At 50.0% G+C, this 15,862-nt stretch overlaps 2 protein-coding genes across 2 annotated transcripts; one reads left to right on the plus strand and one right to left on the minus strand.

Moving 5' to 3' along the window:
- Positions 1 to 5,585: 5,585 nt before the first annotated feature.
- Positions 5,586 to 9,206, minus strand: LOC119311367 (mediator of RNA polymerase II transcription subunit 4-like). The gene is made up of 2 exons (XM_037587007.1): positions 7,910 to 9,206; positions 5,586 to 6,034 (listed from the first exon to the last, which is right to left on the minus strand). Exon 1 carries the CDS (start codon positions 9,165 to 9,167, stop codon positions 7,917 to 7,919), a length of 1,251 nt encoding a protein of 416 aa, XP_037442904.1. The 5' UTR covers positions 9,168 to 9,206; the 3' UTR covers positions 5,586 to 6,034; positions 7,910 to 7,916.
- Positions 9,207 to 9,406: 200 nt separating this feature from the next.
- Positions 9,407 to 15,566, plus strand: LOC119311368 (histone-binding protein MSI1-like). Its single transcript, XM_037587008.1, has 5 exons — positions 9,407 to 10,110; positions 13,396 to 13,539; positions 14,306 to 14,430; positions 14,606 to 14,701; positions 15,011 to 15,566. The coding sequence occupies exons 1-5, from the start codon at positions 9,481 to 9,483 to the stop codon at positions 15,240 to 15,242; spliced, it is 1,227 nt and encodes a 408-aa protein (XP_037442905.1). The 5' UTR covers positions 9,407 to 9,480; the 3' UTR covers positions 15,243 to 15,566.
- Positions 15,567 to 15,862: the final 296 nt, after the last annotated feature.

The raw sequence follows: 15,862 nt of genomic DNA on the forward strand, positions 1-15,862 counted from the left end.
GCAACCAAACCATTAGATGTATCGGCCCGTTTTCTTTTCGATGTATTTATGACAATTTAAATTTTATTTGGTTTATAAATTATAAGATTTTTATTTGGTTGTAAAAACGACGAGATTTTTATTTTGTTGTGATTTAAACTTTGGGCAATATTTGATATGGATGAAAAAATTGTGCCAAAAATATGGCCATACCGGCCATGCGAATGAAAAATGCATCGGCGTGTTGGGCGCGCTGACCAGCATGCGGACGGGCCGGACGCCACTCAAAACGCCGACCCAAAGCGGGCAAAACACACGTCCATTTGCATCGGCAGGTTGGCGGTGCTCTAACTCCGTACTTCCAAGGCAACTTGTTTAGTGGATTGTTGCCATTGGAGATCGGTAGCTTGAAGCACATTACAGACATTGATTTATCTGATAATCAATTTTCTGGTGAGATTCCTGCATCTATTGGTGATTCCCAAAGCCTGCAATTCTTAAAGACGCAAGGAAACTTCCTTCAAGGTGGAATGTTGCTCCTCCAATGGAACTGATCTGGAGATGATACCTGGGAGCTATTGATGTTTCTTAAGAAGCCCGTCTTTTAATGTAATATAAAATCTTAATTAGAGAGGCTGGAGGCCAATGCAGTTAGGTTTTTCGTTACTATGTTGAACTGATATGCGAGACATGCTCCAGTGGGGAGTGTGATGTAAGACTCTGTGGTTTCATCCTTTAATGGAACCGGGGGCTAAAAATCCCCTTATGCTCTAAAAAAATACCGGCATCGGTGGGGCAGCTGGAAGGCCTTGAAATACTTGATCTTTCACATAACAATTTGTCTGGAGAAATTCCTGAGTTTCTTGGCAGTATGACAGGCCTTGGTAGTTTGAACCTGTCGTTCAACAACTTTATAGGTGAGGTCCCGAAAGAGGGGATATTTCTTCGATGCAAACTCAACCGCAATTCAGGGAAATGAAGGACTGTGCGGGGGCATCCCTGGAACGAAGTTGCCTCCGTGTTCCACCAACGCCTCCAAGAAACGGCCTTTGAAGCATATCATGACAATCTCCATAAGCAGTGGACTCCTATTGCATATCGTCCTTGTAGCAATGTTTGCTTGCTGGTACAGCAGGAGGAGCAAGCCACACCAAGCTAACACAGACTCATCACTCGTCAATGATTTACATGTCAGAGTATCTTATGCTGAATTAGCCAATGCAACAAATGGTTTTGCTTCTGAGAACCTCATCGGAGTAGGAAGCCTCGGCTCGGTGTACAAGGGAAGAATGGTGATCCATGGCCAGCAGGTCATTGTTGCTGTCAAAGTGTTCAATCTGCAACAACGTAGCGCATCTCAAAGTTTTCTTGCAGAATGCGAGACCCTAAGTTGTGTTCGGCATCGAAACCTTGTGAAGATCTTGACAGTCTGCTCAAGTATGGCTTTCCACAGCCAGGATTTCAAAGCTCTTTTGTTTGAATTTCTACCGAATGGAAATTTGGACCAATGAATACATGAGCTTGCCGAGGAAAATGGCGAGTGATACACGCCGGTCCGCTGACTGAAAGTTTGGCCGGTCTAACCACGCACGTACGATTCAGTTTATAACAGCCGCACGATTCCTTCTTTCCCAACTGTTTCGCTACTAAAAAACTGCCTGTCGAGTTCATCCCGAGTGCTGAGTATAATGTTTATTAGGAAAGACGAGATAGATTAGGATTTGTTCTGGCTTGTCTTGTACTTCAAGTACATCATTGTACTCCTATATGTATGCCCACGAGGCTCAAGCAATACAACAACAATTCCACCAATCCTCTCTCTCCCTTCTAACATGGTATCTATCGCAAGTCGATCCTAAACCCTAGCCGCCGCCGCTTCCGCACTTGCACGCCGCCCCCGGGGCGGTCGACCTCCATGACCGCCGCCGGGGGCCGCGCTGCCCGTACCTAGGGTTCGTCCGCCGGCCGTGTTGGCCGGCTGCCCTAGAGAGTCTTTTTCCCGATCCTTTGATCCGGGTTTTTCTCTCTCGCCGGTCGTTTTGATCGGCGTCTACTTTTTGATTTTCCGATCTTTTCTTGATCGGTTTGCGTCGCCCACCGCCGCCGTCGACACCTCACGCCTCTACTCCGACGTCGGCGCAACCGGCCGGCTACTTCACCGACCCGGCGGCCTCGCGTGACAGGCAGCCCTCAAGGCCGTCGTCCGCGCGCCGGCCCGCCCGTCGATCTATGCTGGCCGTCACCGCCTGCTCCGACCGGGACTCCTGCATCACTCCGACCCGGCGGCCTCACGCCATGCGGCGGTCAATCATAGCCGCCCTGCCGCCCGCCGCCGCCAGCTTCATCTCAGACTCCGCCGCCACCACGCCTCCATCGAGCGGCGTCCCCGACCTCGCGCGCGATCGGCTTGATCACCCGCTCGCCGCCGCGATCCGCCTCATCTACGCCGCACGACCGACCTGGCCCGTCAGTTACGGGCGCCTCCGTAGGTCCCGTGAAGATCGTCTCCGAGTTCAGCGCGCCCCTCCGCCGATCGAGCAACGGGCTGCCGCTGCGTCGCCCCGTCGGGCCGCAGCGCCGCCGCCCCATGGTTCTTCTCCCGGCTGCACCGACCCGCGTCACCGCTGCGTCGCCCCTTCGGGCCGTAGTGCCGCGGCCCGCGGTCTACCGCCGCCCCGAGGCCGTCCTCGTGGCTGCATCGACCCTCCCGCCGCCGCTGCGTTGCCCCGTCGGGCCGTAGCGAGCGTGGCACGCGGTCCACGCCGCCGTCTCGAGGCCGTCCACGCGGTTGCACCACTCGCGCTCCGTCGCTGTGCCGCCCCTTCGGGCTGTAGCACCACGGCCCGCGGTCCCTGCGACCGTCCCGAAGTCTTCCGTCGTCACCCCGACCTGCCCGCCGCCGCTGCGTCGCCCCGTCGGGCTGTAGCGCCGCGGCCCGTTGTCCACCGCCGTCCCCGCGCGTCGACTTCCTGTGGCATGCGCCGCACCACCTTCTTTGGTGCGGGAACGCCACCGTCCGCGCCGGTCTTCGTCACGCTGTCGGGTTCTTCGCCTACTTCGAGCACCGCCGCCGCGCTCCTAACCTAGCCGCCGCCGCCGCCGCTCTTCTTTTGTAGCTGCCGCCGCTACCCCCATAGCCGCCGCAGCCGCCCGTCCACCTCCTTCGTCTTCGTCCAGCACCAGCCCGTCGCCAGCGTCGTCGTCATCTACCCCGACCGCTTCATCTACTCCGATAACCGCGGGCGACATTGGCCCCCATGCCGATTGGCGCCGCAACCGTCGTCGAGTCCTTCTCTGCTGGCCTCTCCGACTTCTTCGACATGGCGTACAGCTCGTGCAGGTCCCTGTCTACGCATGCCCGATGCTGGCAACACCATCGCGTGCCTTCGTCCACGACGTGTCCCCGGGCCCGGCAAGCCTGGTGCGACGCTTCGTCAACTTCGTCTTCACCCGTCTACGCATGCCCGGTGCTGGCAACACCGACGCATGCCTTCGTCTACGATGTGTCCCCAGGGTTGGCAACCCCGGCGCGACGCGTCGTCAACATCATCTACTTCCTGGCGCATCACTACTTCGACACCACTGCACCCACGACTAACTCGGCGCCTCCTTGCGCCTGCGGCTCCACGGCGACTTTCTCGACACCGGCTACCCTGACTCGACATCGACCACGGCATTCTTCGCACGGCTACCTCGACCACGGCTCCACCACCCACGCTCTCGACTACCTCGACAAACAGCACAAAGGGCTATCGCCTTGCTTGAGCAACCTCGTCGGTTGCCACTCCAGCCACGACTCCGCGATGCGCCGACCGTTATGACTGTGGGGGGGTGTCCGTCGGCTTGCCTTCGGATTCTTCTCCAGTCTCACTGTCTGCGTCGCTACCGTTGTGACTGCGGGGGGATGTTGAGTATAATGTTTACTAGGAAAGACGAGATAGACTAGGATTTGTTCTGGCTTGTCTTGTACTCCAAGTAGATCATTGTACTCATATATGTATGCCCACGAGGCTCAAGCAATACAACAACAATTTCACCAATCCTCTCTCTCCCTTCTAACACCGAGCAGCCCCTGTTCCTAAATAGGTAAGCCAACTCGCCGGCCGTCAACGTCGCGCTGCCCGTCGCTGCCAGCCGCCGCCCTCGTTGCCGCCGGCTGACTCCGCCGGTTTCATAGGACGCCGCCCTCGCCGGTGGTGGTCGCCATCGCATCCCCATCCTCGCCGGTTCCTCGCCTCCACTCGTAGCAAAACGACACCGTCGTAGCAAAAGCTTGATGTATCTGTCGTTGCAGCACCTAGCCGACGTCGTCGTAGCACGGCCGTCGCCACACCACCATGCCTCCCGCCGCATCACTCAGTGTTGCTGCTCGCACCCAGTGGAAGCTTTTCCTCATGCTGGTTGAAGCTTTTCCTCACGCTGGTTGAAGCTTTTTTCCACCCGTCGACGCGCTTGCAGGGTCAAACGAACGATGGCTGTCAATAAACTCTATTTAAATGGATGTAGCAAAAGTTTTCGCTGGTGGTAGCGAAATCGAAGTACAGTTGCAACAAAACGTCGTCGCCCCCATCGCGGGTTGCAGCTAATCCATGAACGGATGTAGCAAAATCCAGCGGCGGTTGTACCAAAAACGCCGCCGCCATCGTCGCACGTCGTAGCTAAGTTGTGAAGCATGTAGCAAACAACGACGCCGGTAGTAGCAAAAACCGACAACGGTTGCAGCAAAATGTCGTGGCCGCCGACCCGGGTCACAGCTAATCCACATTGTTTGTAGCAAAAACTCTTCGGTGGTAGCTTTTTCCATAGGCGGTTGCAGCAAAAAAACGTCGTCGCCGTCGTCGGGGTCGCGGCATCATCGTGAAGGATGTAGCAAAGTGGTAGCAATTGCAGACATCGGTAGTAGCAAAAACGGTGAAGTTTGCATCAAAAACTATGTCGCCGCCTTTCGTGGGTCATGCTCTCGCTGTATTTGGTTGTATCAAATTCTGCTGCGGGTAGCAGCTCCTTGTCGCCTGTTCCAGCATCTCACATCAACGGTCACAACACCCCCCCTCGCGACGTCAGTTGAATCAGTTTCTCGCCGGCCGTGCACCAGTGTCGCCCGAGCTCGTCGTTTGTAGCAACCATGGTTGCACGCAGCCGTTTCCCGCCCAGCACAGGCAACAAATGGAGCAGGGATGCATAAGGGTGTGCGTGCTTAGGGATAGAGCAGCTTTGGTGAGGGTCCTCAAGGGTGGGCGGAGCTAGGGCCGACGAGGGCCATGGCGGAGGAGCGCGGGCTGTTTGCGGGAGAGCGTGAGGAAGACGAAGGCCATGGTGGGAAAGCGAGAAAAATGTGTGAATGGATAAGAAGTGATTGCGGGCCCGTAAGGAAAAAAAAAAGGTTGGTTCGGCGGAAGTGGGCGACGCACGATCGTGGAGGATCTCATGGCTGGCGTGCGTCCGGCCGAGCGCTTCGGCCTGCGCACCGGCTCTAAACGTTTCCCGAGGAAAATGATAAGACAAGGTGCTAAATCTCATCGGAAGGCTCAGCATCGCCATCGATGTGGCATCTGCACTTGAGTATCTTCACCAACACATGCCATTGCCAATTATTCACTGTGATCTCAAGCCAAGCAACATTCTCCTTGATAGTGTGACATGGTTGCTCCAGGTATACATGCATAAAGAATCAAGCGGCTGTTTAGAGAAATCAAGTGGCTGGGCTTACAATAAGTGGAACAATTGGCTATGCTGCTCCAGCGCGCGCGGAGATATGACGTACACCCCATCATGTAAGTACGTTTTAACAACTGTCTTCAGCTTGTAAACATGTTCAGTGCTTCTAATTCTTTTATTATGATGTTTGCAGAGTAAGGTTTGCGCAACAAAGTTTCATCCTAGGTGATGTGTACAGGCAGCTATGGGGTACTGTTGACCAACAGACGGGGAGAAGCTCTAGGCCTTTACAAGCATGTCCAAATGGCACTTCCAGTTCCAGACAGAACGATCAATGTTGTGGACCACCAGTTGTTATCAGAGGACAAAGATGGAGTAGAAGCAAACACCTCAAACCCTGGCAGGAAAAGAGATATATCAATTGCTTGCAGCCTTGCACCACTTCAATTCAGCACATTGGAGTTTCATGCTCAAAGGAAACTCCAATAAACCACATGCAAATTGGAGATGCTTTGAAAGAGTAGCTGACAATAAAAGGCAAGTTTCTCGTGCATCTTTCCAGTATGCAAGTGTTAAGTAACTGAAGTATTGGAGGTACTATTCAGCGGAGGCGCTATTCAGTTGAGGTCCATACGCTTTATGGATATGATATAAATCTATGGTGTGTAGCAGCGTATTGGCACAAACAAAACATATCAAGTTCACATATGATCATATTTGTTAATATAGAAATATTCTTACCATCTTCCATTCTATTACCTCCGTCGTTTCTAGATACATCTGTATCTAGACAAATCTAAGACAAGTAATTCGGGACGGAGGGATTATATAGTTACTGCAAGACTTCTGATGTGCAAACAAAACTTGTAATCCAGTTCAATGTAAGTCAGTTTAATCAGAAGTTGTTCGGTTTAATTTTGTATTGCTACAGAGATAGCGAGCATATTGTGCAGGTGGCCAACTGCTCCTAGATCTTTACAAACAATCGTAACACAATATAAGCCATTTTACTTCAAGATATTTTTTACTGGAAAGAAAATAAAAATGACTGGTACTCCCTAAGTAAAGAAATATAAGAGCGTTTAGATCACTAAAGTAGTGACCTAAACGCTCTTATATTTCTTTACGGAGGGGGTATTTTACTTCAAGATTTCACACACGCATAGTTTTTGTATGTCAAGAACACAGAGATACCGAGTGCTGATGGGTACATGCATTTAACGCATTTGCCAGCTGAAAGGGAAATTATCTTGCATATATTTTTAGAAGTGTTTGACGTTTATAACAGAAGGCAAACTTTACCACCACCCCAATTTATTATCCAGCGGCGCTTTACATGGTTACATTTGATTGCACCTAGTATTTTGATATTTCCACTTTTCCTTCTATTTTCAGTGGTTATCTCAGTCCCCGATTATAGAAAACCAAATCTCAAATAAGCTGAACCTAACTTTCACTTTAACCAAATGCCCACCCTACTAGGGGGCACAACGGCATAATAAACCATGTGAAGTCGCTATATATTACAGCAATCAAAGATGGAGAGGAATCATGTAAAGGATGATATTAGGCATATGGGAATGGGATAACACGCCATTAACGAAGGCAATCACTCCAAAGTCCAAAGTGCACACACCATAAACACGGAATGATTTACTCAAAAAAAAAAAACTTAGACAACGACTACACTAGCAGGCAATTACAACTGAAACCTACAATGATGAACTAAAACATTAAATTCATGACATTTATCATCCGTAATAGAAGCCAGGTTTTGGGTTAACAATGGTTGCAAAGGTCAAGGGAACTGAACATCTTGAACTACAAAGGTCAAGTAAACTGAACGTCTTGAACTACAAAGGTTAAGGAAACTGAACACAGTCAAGATTGGCTGTATTTATCACAGCAAGTGGTCCAGTGACTGGTATACTAGACTGGCACAAGTTTAAGTCAAACCTCATAGTGAATGAAGTTTTTCTTTTTGAACAAAGGTCAAGAAAATTGAACATTTAGACTGGCTGTATTTATCACAGAAAGTGATCTATTTTTTTCTCGAATACGCACGAGTGTGCATATCACTAGATCACAGAAAGTGATATAGTGACTGCTGTACTAAACTAGCACAAATTTAAGTCAAATCTATTATTCGAATAGATTTTCTGTTGCAGCAGTTTAAACAGACAAGCACATGACACAATACTAGCCAAAGCTTACACTAAAATGAGCTACACTGGATATGGAAACACACAAATGATGAAATGGTCGAGCTTACAAAAGCATTAGTCCTCATCGTCTTCATCTGAGCTCCCGACGTCGCTACTGTACTCATCGCTGCTAGAACTGATAATGTCAAGGTTCACAGCTGCGACCTGTATTGGCTCTTGGGCCCTTGGCACCATTGGCTGCACCCCAACAGGAATCGGTACACTGGGTCGTTGTTCCTCAGGCTTGACAGCAGGAATGATGCCACCAAGCTCGATCGGGTCCCCAGGCTTCCATCCAGGTGGCGGCACTGGAATATCAGGAAGCAGAGCAGGCAAACCTTTCTGCCAACCTGGTGGCACTGTGATTGGTAGCATAGATGGCCGTGGAGGCTCTTCCACCGGTAGCTCGAATAGTGGCATGGACTCCATCTCTGCTGTGACCCCCTCCTTTGTTTCCAGGGGTTTCTTGGGCACCCCAACATCCAAATCAGCAAACTGATACAGCTGCGACATCCGCAGCTCGTTATCCTGTGGTGCAGGCGGCAATGCACCCCTCAGAGGCAGCCCAGCACCATGCTCCGGCGGCGCAAAGGTCGTGTAGCTTATGCGATGCGCATAGGTCAAGATGTCGTCCAGCTTGAGCTTGGAGTGGAGGGACGCGCCGAAGTCGCCGTGCAACACCGGCTCGGGCTCGTCGACAGCGGCAGCGCCGCGCGGGCGCTTGGGATCGCGGCGGTAGTCGGCGTAGTCGTCGACGAGGCGGTCGAGCACGTGGTGGGCCTCACGCAGCTTCTTCGCGAAGGCGAGCAGCGAAGCGTCCTTGGCGCGCGCCTCGCGAGCGAGCTTGGCGCGCGCGTCCTGCAGGTCGAGGGTCTCCTGCAGCTCGGCGACGGTCTCGAAGAGCTGCGTCTGGAGGGAGGTGAGCATCGACATGGCCTCCTTGGTGGTGGAGACCGGGGCCGGCAGCGGCGTAGGCGCCGCGGACGCCGACGACGACGCGAGGAAGTTGGGGAGCGAGCCCCGATACGACGAGATCCAGGCGGCGCGGTTGGGCGCGAGCTCGAAGAGGTTGGAGGCGAGGGATGAGATGAGGTGGAGCAGCGACTGCGCGCGCGGGAGCGGCGGCAGGAGCGGGAGCAGCGCCGGCGAGGTGGTTAGGGTTGGGACCGCGGCTCCGGCCGCGGACGCGGCCGCGCTCGCGGGCGGCGGGTTGGCCTGCTGCGGCGGCGAGGAGGTGGGGTTCGCGGGAGACTGGTTGGGCGGGAGCGACGGCGACGAGGCGGTCACCCCCAGCCTCGCCGGCGACGGCATGTGCGACTGCATCATCGCGGCGGCGGCGGCGGCAGATCGAGGAATCCAACGCGAGGAGAGGCTCGTGGACTAGCCGGGCTATTAGGCAGATGAGGTCCTCTTAGTGGGATCCTGGGCCTAGAGTGAATCTGGGCTTGATGACTTTCTTTTTAGAGAGATCTGGGCTTGATGACTTGCATATAGTCAGGCTTGTCAGCCCAACAAGCCCATCTAATCCGCAATAAAACCTCGCCTTGAAACCCTCGGCTTCCTCCCACCGATCATTTTGGCGGGAGAGCAGCAGTTGGCCGCCTCCACTCTCCACTTTCCCGCGCAGAGTAAATCAGCAATGGACGGCGGCTCCGGCTCCTCCTTCCAGGCCGTAGCGGCGGCCGCCGCCATGGAGATGGAGGAGTACCTCAACTGGAAGAAGAACGCGCCGGTGCTCTACGACCTCGTCATGTCCCACCCGCTCGAGTGGCCCTCGCTCACCGTCCAGTGGCTCCCCTCGGGGTCGCCGGCCTCCGCCCGCTCCCACCGCCTCGTCCTCGGCACCCACGCCTCCGACGACTCCGCCAACCACCTCATGCTCGTCGACGCCGTGCTCCCGCTCCCGCCGCGCCTGGCCGCCGCGGCCGCCGCCGAGGACCGCGCCGTCCCGGCCCCGTCCGTGTCCATCGGCCGCTCGGCGCCGCATCAGGGCGAGGTCAACCGCGCCCGGTGCATGCCGCAGCGGCCGTACACCGTGGCCACCAAGACCTGCGTCGATGAGGTGCACGTGTACCACCTCGGGGAGGACGGTGAGAAGGGCGGCGCGGATGTCGTGCTCAGGGGCCATGGCGCGGAGGGGTATGGGCTGGCGTGGAGCGCCACGAAGGAGGGGTTCCTGCTGAGCGGCTCGTATGATAAGAAGATTTGCCTGTGGGATCTCAAGGCCGGGAATGGAGCCCCGGTTCTGGACGCGCAGCAGGTGTTTGAGGTAATGTCCCGACGTATGCTCCTGTGCCGTTTCCTGTTCCCCGCATTTATCTTGTTTTCCATGTATGATTGTATTATGCGTGTTAGGTTCGCAACCTTCGAATAGTGTAGTATATACTGTGATCCTAGTGTAGGAAGCAGAAGTGATCAACACTTCTGCCTTCATAAGAAGTGCGGATACCCGAAGCACTCGACTCAGTCATAACAATGCAAGAAACCTACCACAAATTATGTTGTCCTTCGTTTTCCATTACCCAGAGCACATTCAGTCGAGGTCACCGAATGTGAAAAGATAATAATATAATGAAATCCAACCGAAAGTCCTGAAAGGATGATAACATTCAGTGTCTACAAACCTGATATATTGGAACTTCCTCTGATACACACAATTCTTCCATATATGGTGGCTAAGCAGGCTAGATACATCAATCTTGCACAGGAACGTTCTGTATGTTATTTTTCTTCACTTTTCAGGCATATTGGCAACAAGATTTGTCTGATTTGATGTTCTAAATAGCAATTTGTGTTGGGCAAACGATGTGCTCCTTCTGTTATTATTCATCAATTCATGATTCATTTGGACTCAAAGAAGTGCTGTCTTCTGACATCAGGTTAACCAACCATTGCGATAACATGAGAGCACATAATAACAATAAAAGCCTCATGGTTCCTCTTAAGCAATTAGAACAAAATATCGTCACCTTGGTTGCCACCACAATTCATCACTTCTGTATGGTGCTCTATTTTGAAGACTGAACTTGAAATAAACTTGTTCGCTGTTTGCCGTGGTTTCATACTAGGAAAATTAATGTTTCAGCTGGATGGTAGAAAACATAGTTTTCTATTATTTAGAAAGACATGCTGAGTTGAGTACCTGCTTTCAAAAATAATAATGCAGAGGCTGGAGACCTTTTTCCTTTTTTAGCAAGTAGCTGATGAGCATTGCGTCATTTGCCTAGAATGCTAATATTGCTACAGTCGTACTTCTTTTTTGCTTTCAAATGAAATGAGCTTCTTGGCCCCAGATCACCCTCCAACCACAAGCCTTATAGTTCAGGACCTAGCTTACTCAAAAATTACTACAGCAGCTAACACTAAGTTTGTTTGTTTTTGCGTGGGAGCAGCTATCACTAAAATGACAGTTTCATAAACCATTATTACAAATTACTCAAAGTTAACACTTCTGCCTTCATAAGACCTGTGGATACCCGAAGCACTCAACTCATAACTCATAAGTCGTAACAATGCCAAGAAATCAACCACAAATTATGCCGTCCTTCGTTTTCTATACCCAGACCAGTATATGTGAAAGGATAATATGATGAAATGCAACTGAATCTCCCTGAATGGATGAGCAAATTTAGTCGAAGTCGCCACTTCATTCACCGTTTTGTCTACTGTCTGCAAACCTAATATATTGAAACACCCCCTGATATACTCGTTTATTCCATATATGGAGGCTAACCAGGCTAGGCACATCAATCTTGCACCAGAAACGTTTATTATGTCATTTTACTTATAAAATAGCAATTTGTGTCCGGCCAGAGATGTGTTCTTCCTGTTATTACTCATCAAGTCACACTTCATTTGGAATCAAAGATGTGGTCTCTCCTGACATCAGATTAACCAACCGTCGCGATAACATGAGAATGCATGATCTCGACAAATGTCTCACAGTTCTTATTAAGCAATTAAAATAGAATACCATCAGCTTGGTTCAGGGGGGTGGACAGGGTGAGCCCACCCTGGGATTTTGGGTCAGTCTGTCTAATATATACATACGGGTGGGACAAAAATAATAAAAGCCTACCAAGCACTTGCCAGCCTACTCGTCCCGACCCACGTGCACGCACAGCCGCACCGCGTCCTGACTCCCAACTCTGATTCCCTCTATGGTCTGCGCTCCGGATCTCTACTCGACGCCTGCCTCCTGGCCGTCTCCGAACGCCGCGGCTTGAGCGGACGGGCGCTTTATGCCCAGGAGGCCAGGAGCCGCCCGCAGCCCGGTGTCCGGCAGTGTGCAGCGACTAGCAGTCCACTGTCCAGCAGCCTGACGCAGCTTGGTTGTCCTCAGACCTCAATGGCGTCCCATTTGAAAATTTCTTGTTGATTACATCTTAGTTCTTTATTGATTATTCATTATAATTAGGGTTTGCTGTGTGCGTTTTGACATTGTCCAATTATGATTATTGATTCATTTGGCCTTTCTGTCTCCATTGTGACATTGTCCAATTAGGATGCAAAATTCAGACTATTGAGAATTTTAATATATTTGTATGCCCAAATTGATCTATTTCTATTGTGCTATTGGTAAATCAATTAGTCCATTGGCATGCCATATTTGTTATCCAACTTTTTTGTAAGGTGGAACACCCTGTTTCAAAATCCTAGATCCTCCATTGGCTTGGTTGCCACTATAATTCATCACTTCTGTATGGTGCTTTAATATGAAGATTAGACTTGAATAAATTTATTTGCTGTTTGCAGTGCTTTCATACTATGAAAAATACTGTTTTAGCTGGATGGTGAAAACACAATTTTCTATTATTTGAAAAGACTTACTCAGTTGACTACATGCCTTTAAAAAATTAATGTGGAGGCTGGAGACCTTTTCCTTTTTTGAAGCAAGTAGGTGCTGAGTATTGCATCATTTGGCTAGCATGTTAAAATTGCTATAGTCCTACTTATTTTCAAATAAAATGAGTTTCTTCACCCCAGATCAGCCTCCAATCACAAGCCATACAGTTCAGTACCGAGCTTACTCAAAAAACAACTACAGCAGCTTAAACTTAAACGACAGGTTCAGAAACCATTATTACAAAGTACTTGCTCATTACAAAGACCAGCATCAGCTGAACACTGAGAAGCATACCAAAGTAACTGAACCCCAGCATGGAAGTATGACTTCCATCAGCCATTCTCCAGCCGGAGCATCATAGCTCCCCATCCTTATTAGTCATATTATTTTTGACAACGCTTCTGTTGTCAGTAAAAACATACATCTGTGAACATGACCACAAGTGGAAACGGGACTTGTGTAACTGTTATGCCTGGATCCACTTTTTTTGGATATGATGTCACAATCATGATTTCTTAAGCTACCTCATTACTTCCGTGCTTGTCTTACTTGTCCAAAATCCAAAATCGCAATTGCATGGTTCTGTTTTACAGATGCGACATAAGAGGGCATGGGTGTTTATTTTTGGATATGACAATCTTCACAATCATGAGTATGTAAGCAAGGCTGGCAGTGTTAAACATCTAGTCAAATTTTATGTTTTTGCAGGCTCATGAGGATGTTGTTGAAGATGTTGCTTGGCACCTTAAGGATGAAAACCTATTTGGATCTGTTGGCGATGACTGCAAGTTCATGATGTGGGACCTGCGTACGAACAAACCAGAACAATCTATAGTTGCGCACCAAAAGGAAGTAAGCATGCTTTAATTGATAGTTGTTGAGCTAAATGTTTTTCTATGTTGAGGGGGCCATAGCTGCAGTACTACAGTTTGTTCTATACTCACTTTTTTGCTGAGCTAAATGTTTTTCTGTGTCTGAGTGGAGTATAGCTGCAGTACTACAGTTTCTTCTAAGCTCAACTTTTACTATAGTGGGAAGACCTTTTCTTTGTGGAAGCATCCTTACTGAAAAAGATGAAACCTATTTGGGTCTCTTAGTGACGACTGCAAGCTCATGACGTGGGACTTGCATATGAACAAACAGGAACAACCTATAGGTGCTCATTAAAAGGAAGTTAGCATGCTTTGATCAAGAGCTACTGAGCTAAATGTTTTTCTGTGTCGAGGGGAACATAGCTGCACTATACTCATTTTTTTAGTAAGCAAGACCTTTGCTTTATGTACCGGAGTGGTATGTGAAGCATGTTTTCTAAAGTTGCAATGATATACTTATTCCTTGTGTCTGGCTTCTTTCAAAAATTTCACCAGCAGATGGTTTTTTTAGTTGGTACATCATCAGTTTGCTTGTGTGATTGTAGCTACTGTACTGAAGTTTGCTTGTGTGATTGTTTCATGTTTGTGACTTTGAGTTAGAAAATGACAAAATCTTGGTAATATGTGACTCTGCATGGTGAATAGAAAATATCAATGGTTATGCTAGCACCTACAGTTTGTTTCTGTGTAAATATATGTTCCTTATTTCAGTATTCTCATCATGATGTATATGATCACTTTGTCAGGTTAACTCTCTGTCCTTCAATCCATTTAATGAATGGATCTTGGCTACAGCATCTGGTGATGGAACTATTAAGCTGTTTGACCAGCGAAAACTATCTAGAAGCTTGCATGCTTTCGACAACCATGAGTATGTATATTTTGTTTCGTCTTCTTACCTATTTGCTGCAGTCAGTTCTTCTCTTCTCTTTATTGAGACAACTCTATCTATGTTTCTTATTGGTCAGTCTACCTGCTATTCTTCAGTTTTGCTGCTATGCTCTGACGCATCTGATGTTGTTGTGTTGCGCAATTTGCACGTGCAGGGGCGAGGTTTTCCAGGTTGAGTGGAATCCAAACATGGAGACTGTATTAGCATCCCATGCTGCAGACAAAAGGGTGATGATATGGGACGTTAGCAGGTACTCCCATATTCTATCTTACATTTGCAGCTGCATCTGATGTTTGTTGCTGGCATGCTCATAGTTACTCATGAATCCTTCCAAGATTGACAAAAAAAGAGATGGCTGCTATGACCTTATAAGCAACTTGAATTTTTTAGCCTCTGTAAATAAATTGCTAACACATGCATCTACGGTCACTATCTGGACAAAAGACGAGCAGCTGGTTGCTCATTGGACTGCCTTTGAGAGCTTTGTGACTTGACAGATATGCTATCTTCCGGTGCGATTTGTGGCTGAATTTTGTCATATGCTGTCCATCACCTTCAGGATCGGCGAGGAGCAGGCGGACGAGGACGCGGGCGACGGGCCACCGGAGCTGCTTTTCGTCCACGGCGGGCACACGGCCAAGATCTCGGAGCTGTCGTGGAACCCCAGCGAGAAGTGGGTGGTGGCCAGCGTGGCGGAGGACAACGTGCTGCAGATCTGGGAGATGGCCGAGAGCATATACAGCGACGACAACAGCAACAACGCCAACAGCGCCTCGTGCCTGTCCACATAAGAAGACGCCGCCAACCAACTTCTTCCCTGATGTGTGGACGATGGCCGATGGGGACATGGCTCGTTCGTAGTCTTTGGGTGGACGCGTCGCGTGCGGTTTACTTGTAGTGCCTCGTGCGGTTTCGTCGCTTAATTAGCAGCTGCTGCTATCGTTTGGCGCCTAGATCCTGTAGACATGGATGGATGGAGAAGTGACTCTGGAATATTTGTGCGTCCATGCCGAAGCCTGTTGTTGTTACCTGGTGCGTGCGTGTGCGTGTGCGCCTGTTGTCAGGCAGAGGTTTTCGGGCCTTCAGCTGTCTTTTAAAAAAAACATCGTGCTGAATTGTCACTCGGTGCTCTCGTGGCCGCACGGTCCACATCATACGCCTCTACTGCAAATCTGTCACACACGCAACGCCTTGTCATCGACGTTCCACGGCGCAATCATTCGCTCGCTGCCTGGTGTGGCGCTCCGACTCCGACGCGACGTGGGGGAGCGACTTCGACTACGAGGCGTGGCCGTCCCATCTCGCCACCGGACGTGACGCGTCCGCCGCTCGCCGGGTCGCATGCCTGCACTGCCAGTATGCAAGCTCGTTTCCGATTTGCCAATCGTTTTACCAAAAGCAGAGCCCTGCT

This window comes from Triticum dicoccoides, chromosome 5B (genome assembly GCF_002162155.2).
Source record: "Triticum dicoccoides isolate Atlit2015 ecotype Zavitan chromosome 5B, WEW_v2.0, whole genome shotgun sequence".
NCBI classification, from domain to species: domain Eukaryota; kingdom Viridiplantae; phylum Streptophyta; class Magnoliopsida; order Poales; family Poaceae; genus Triticum; species Triticum dicoccoides.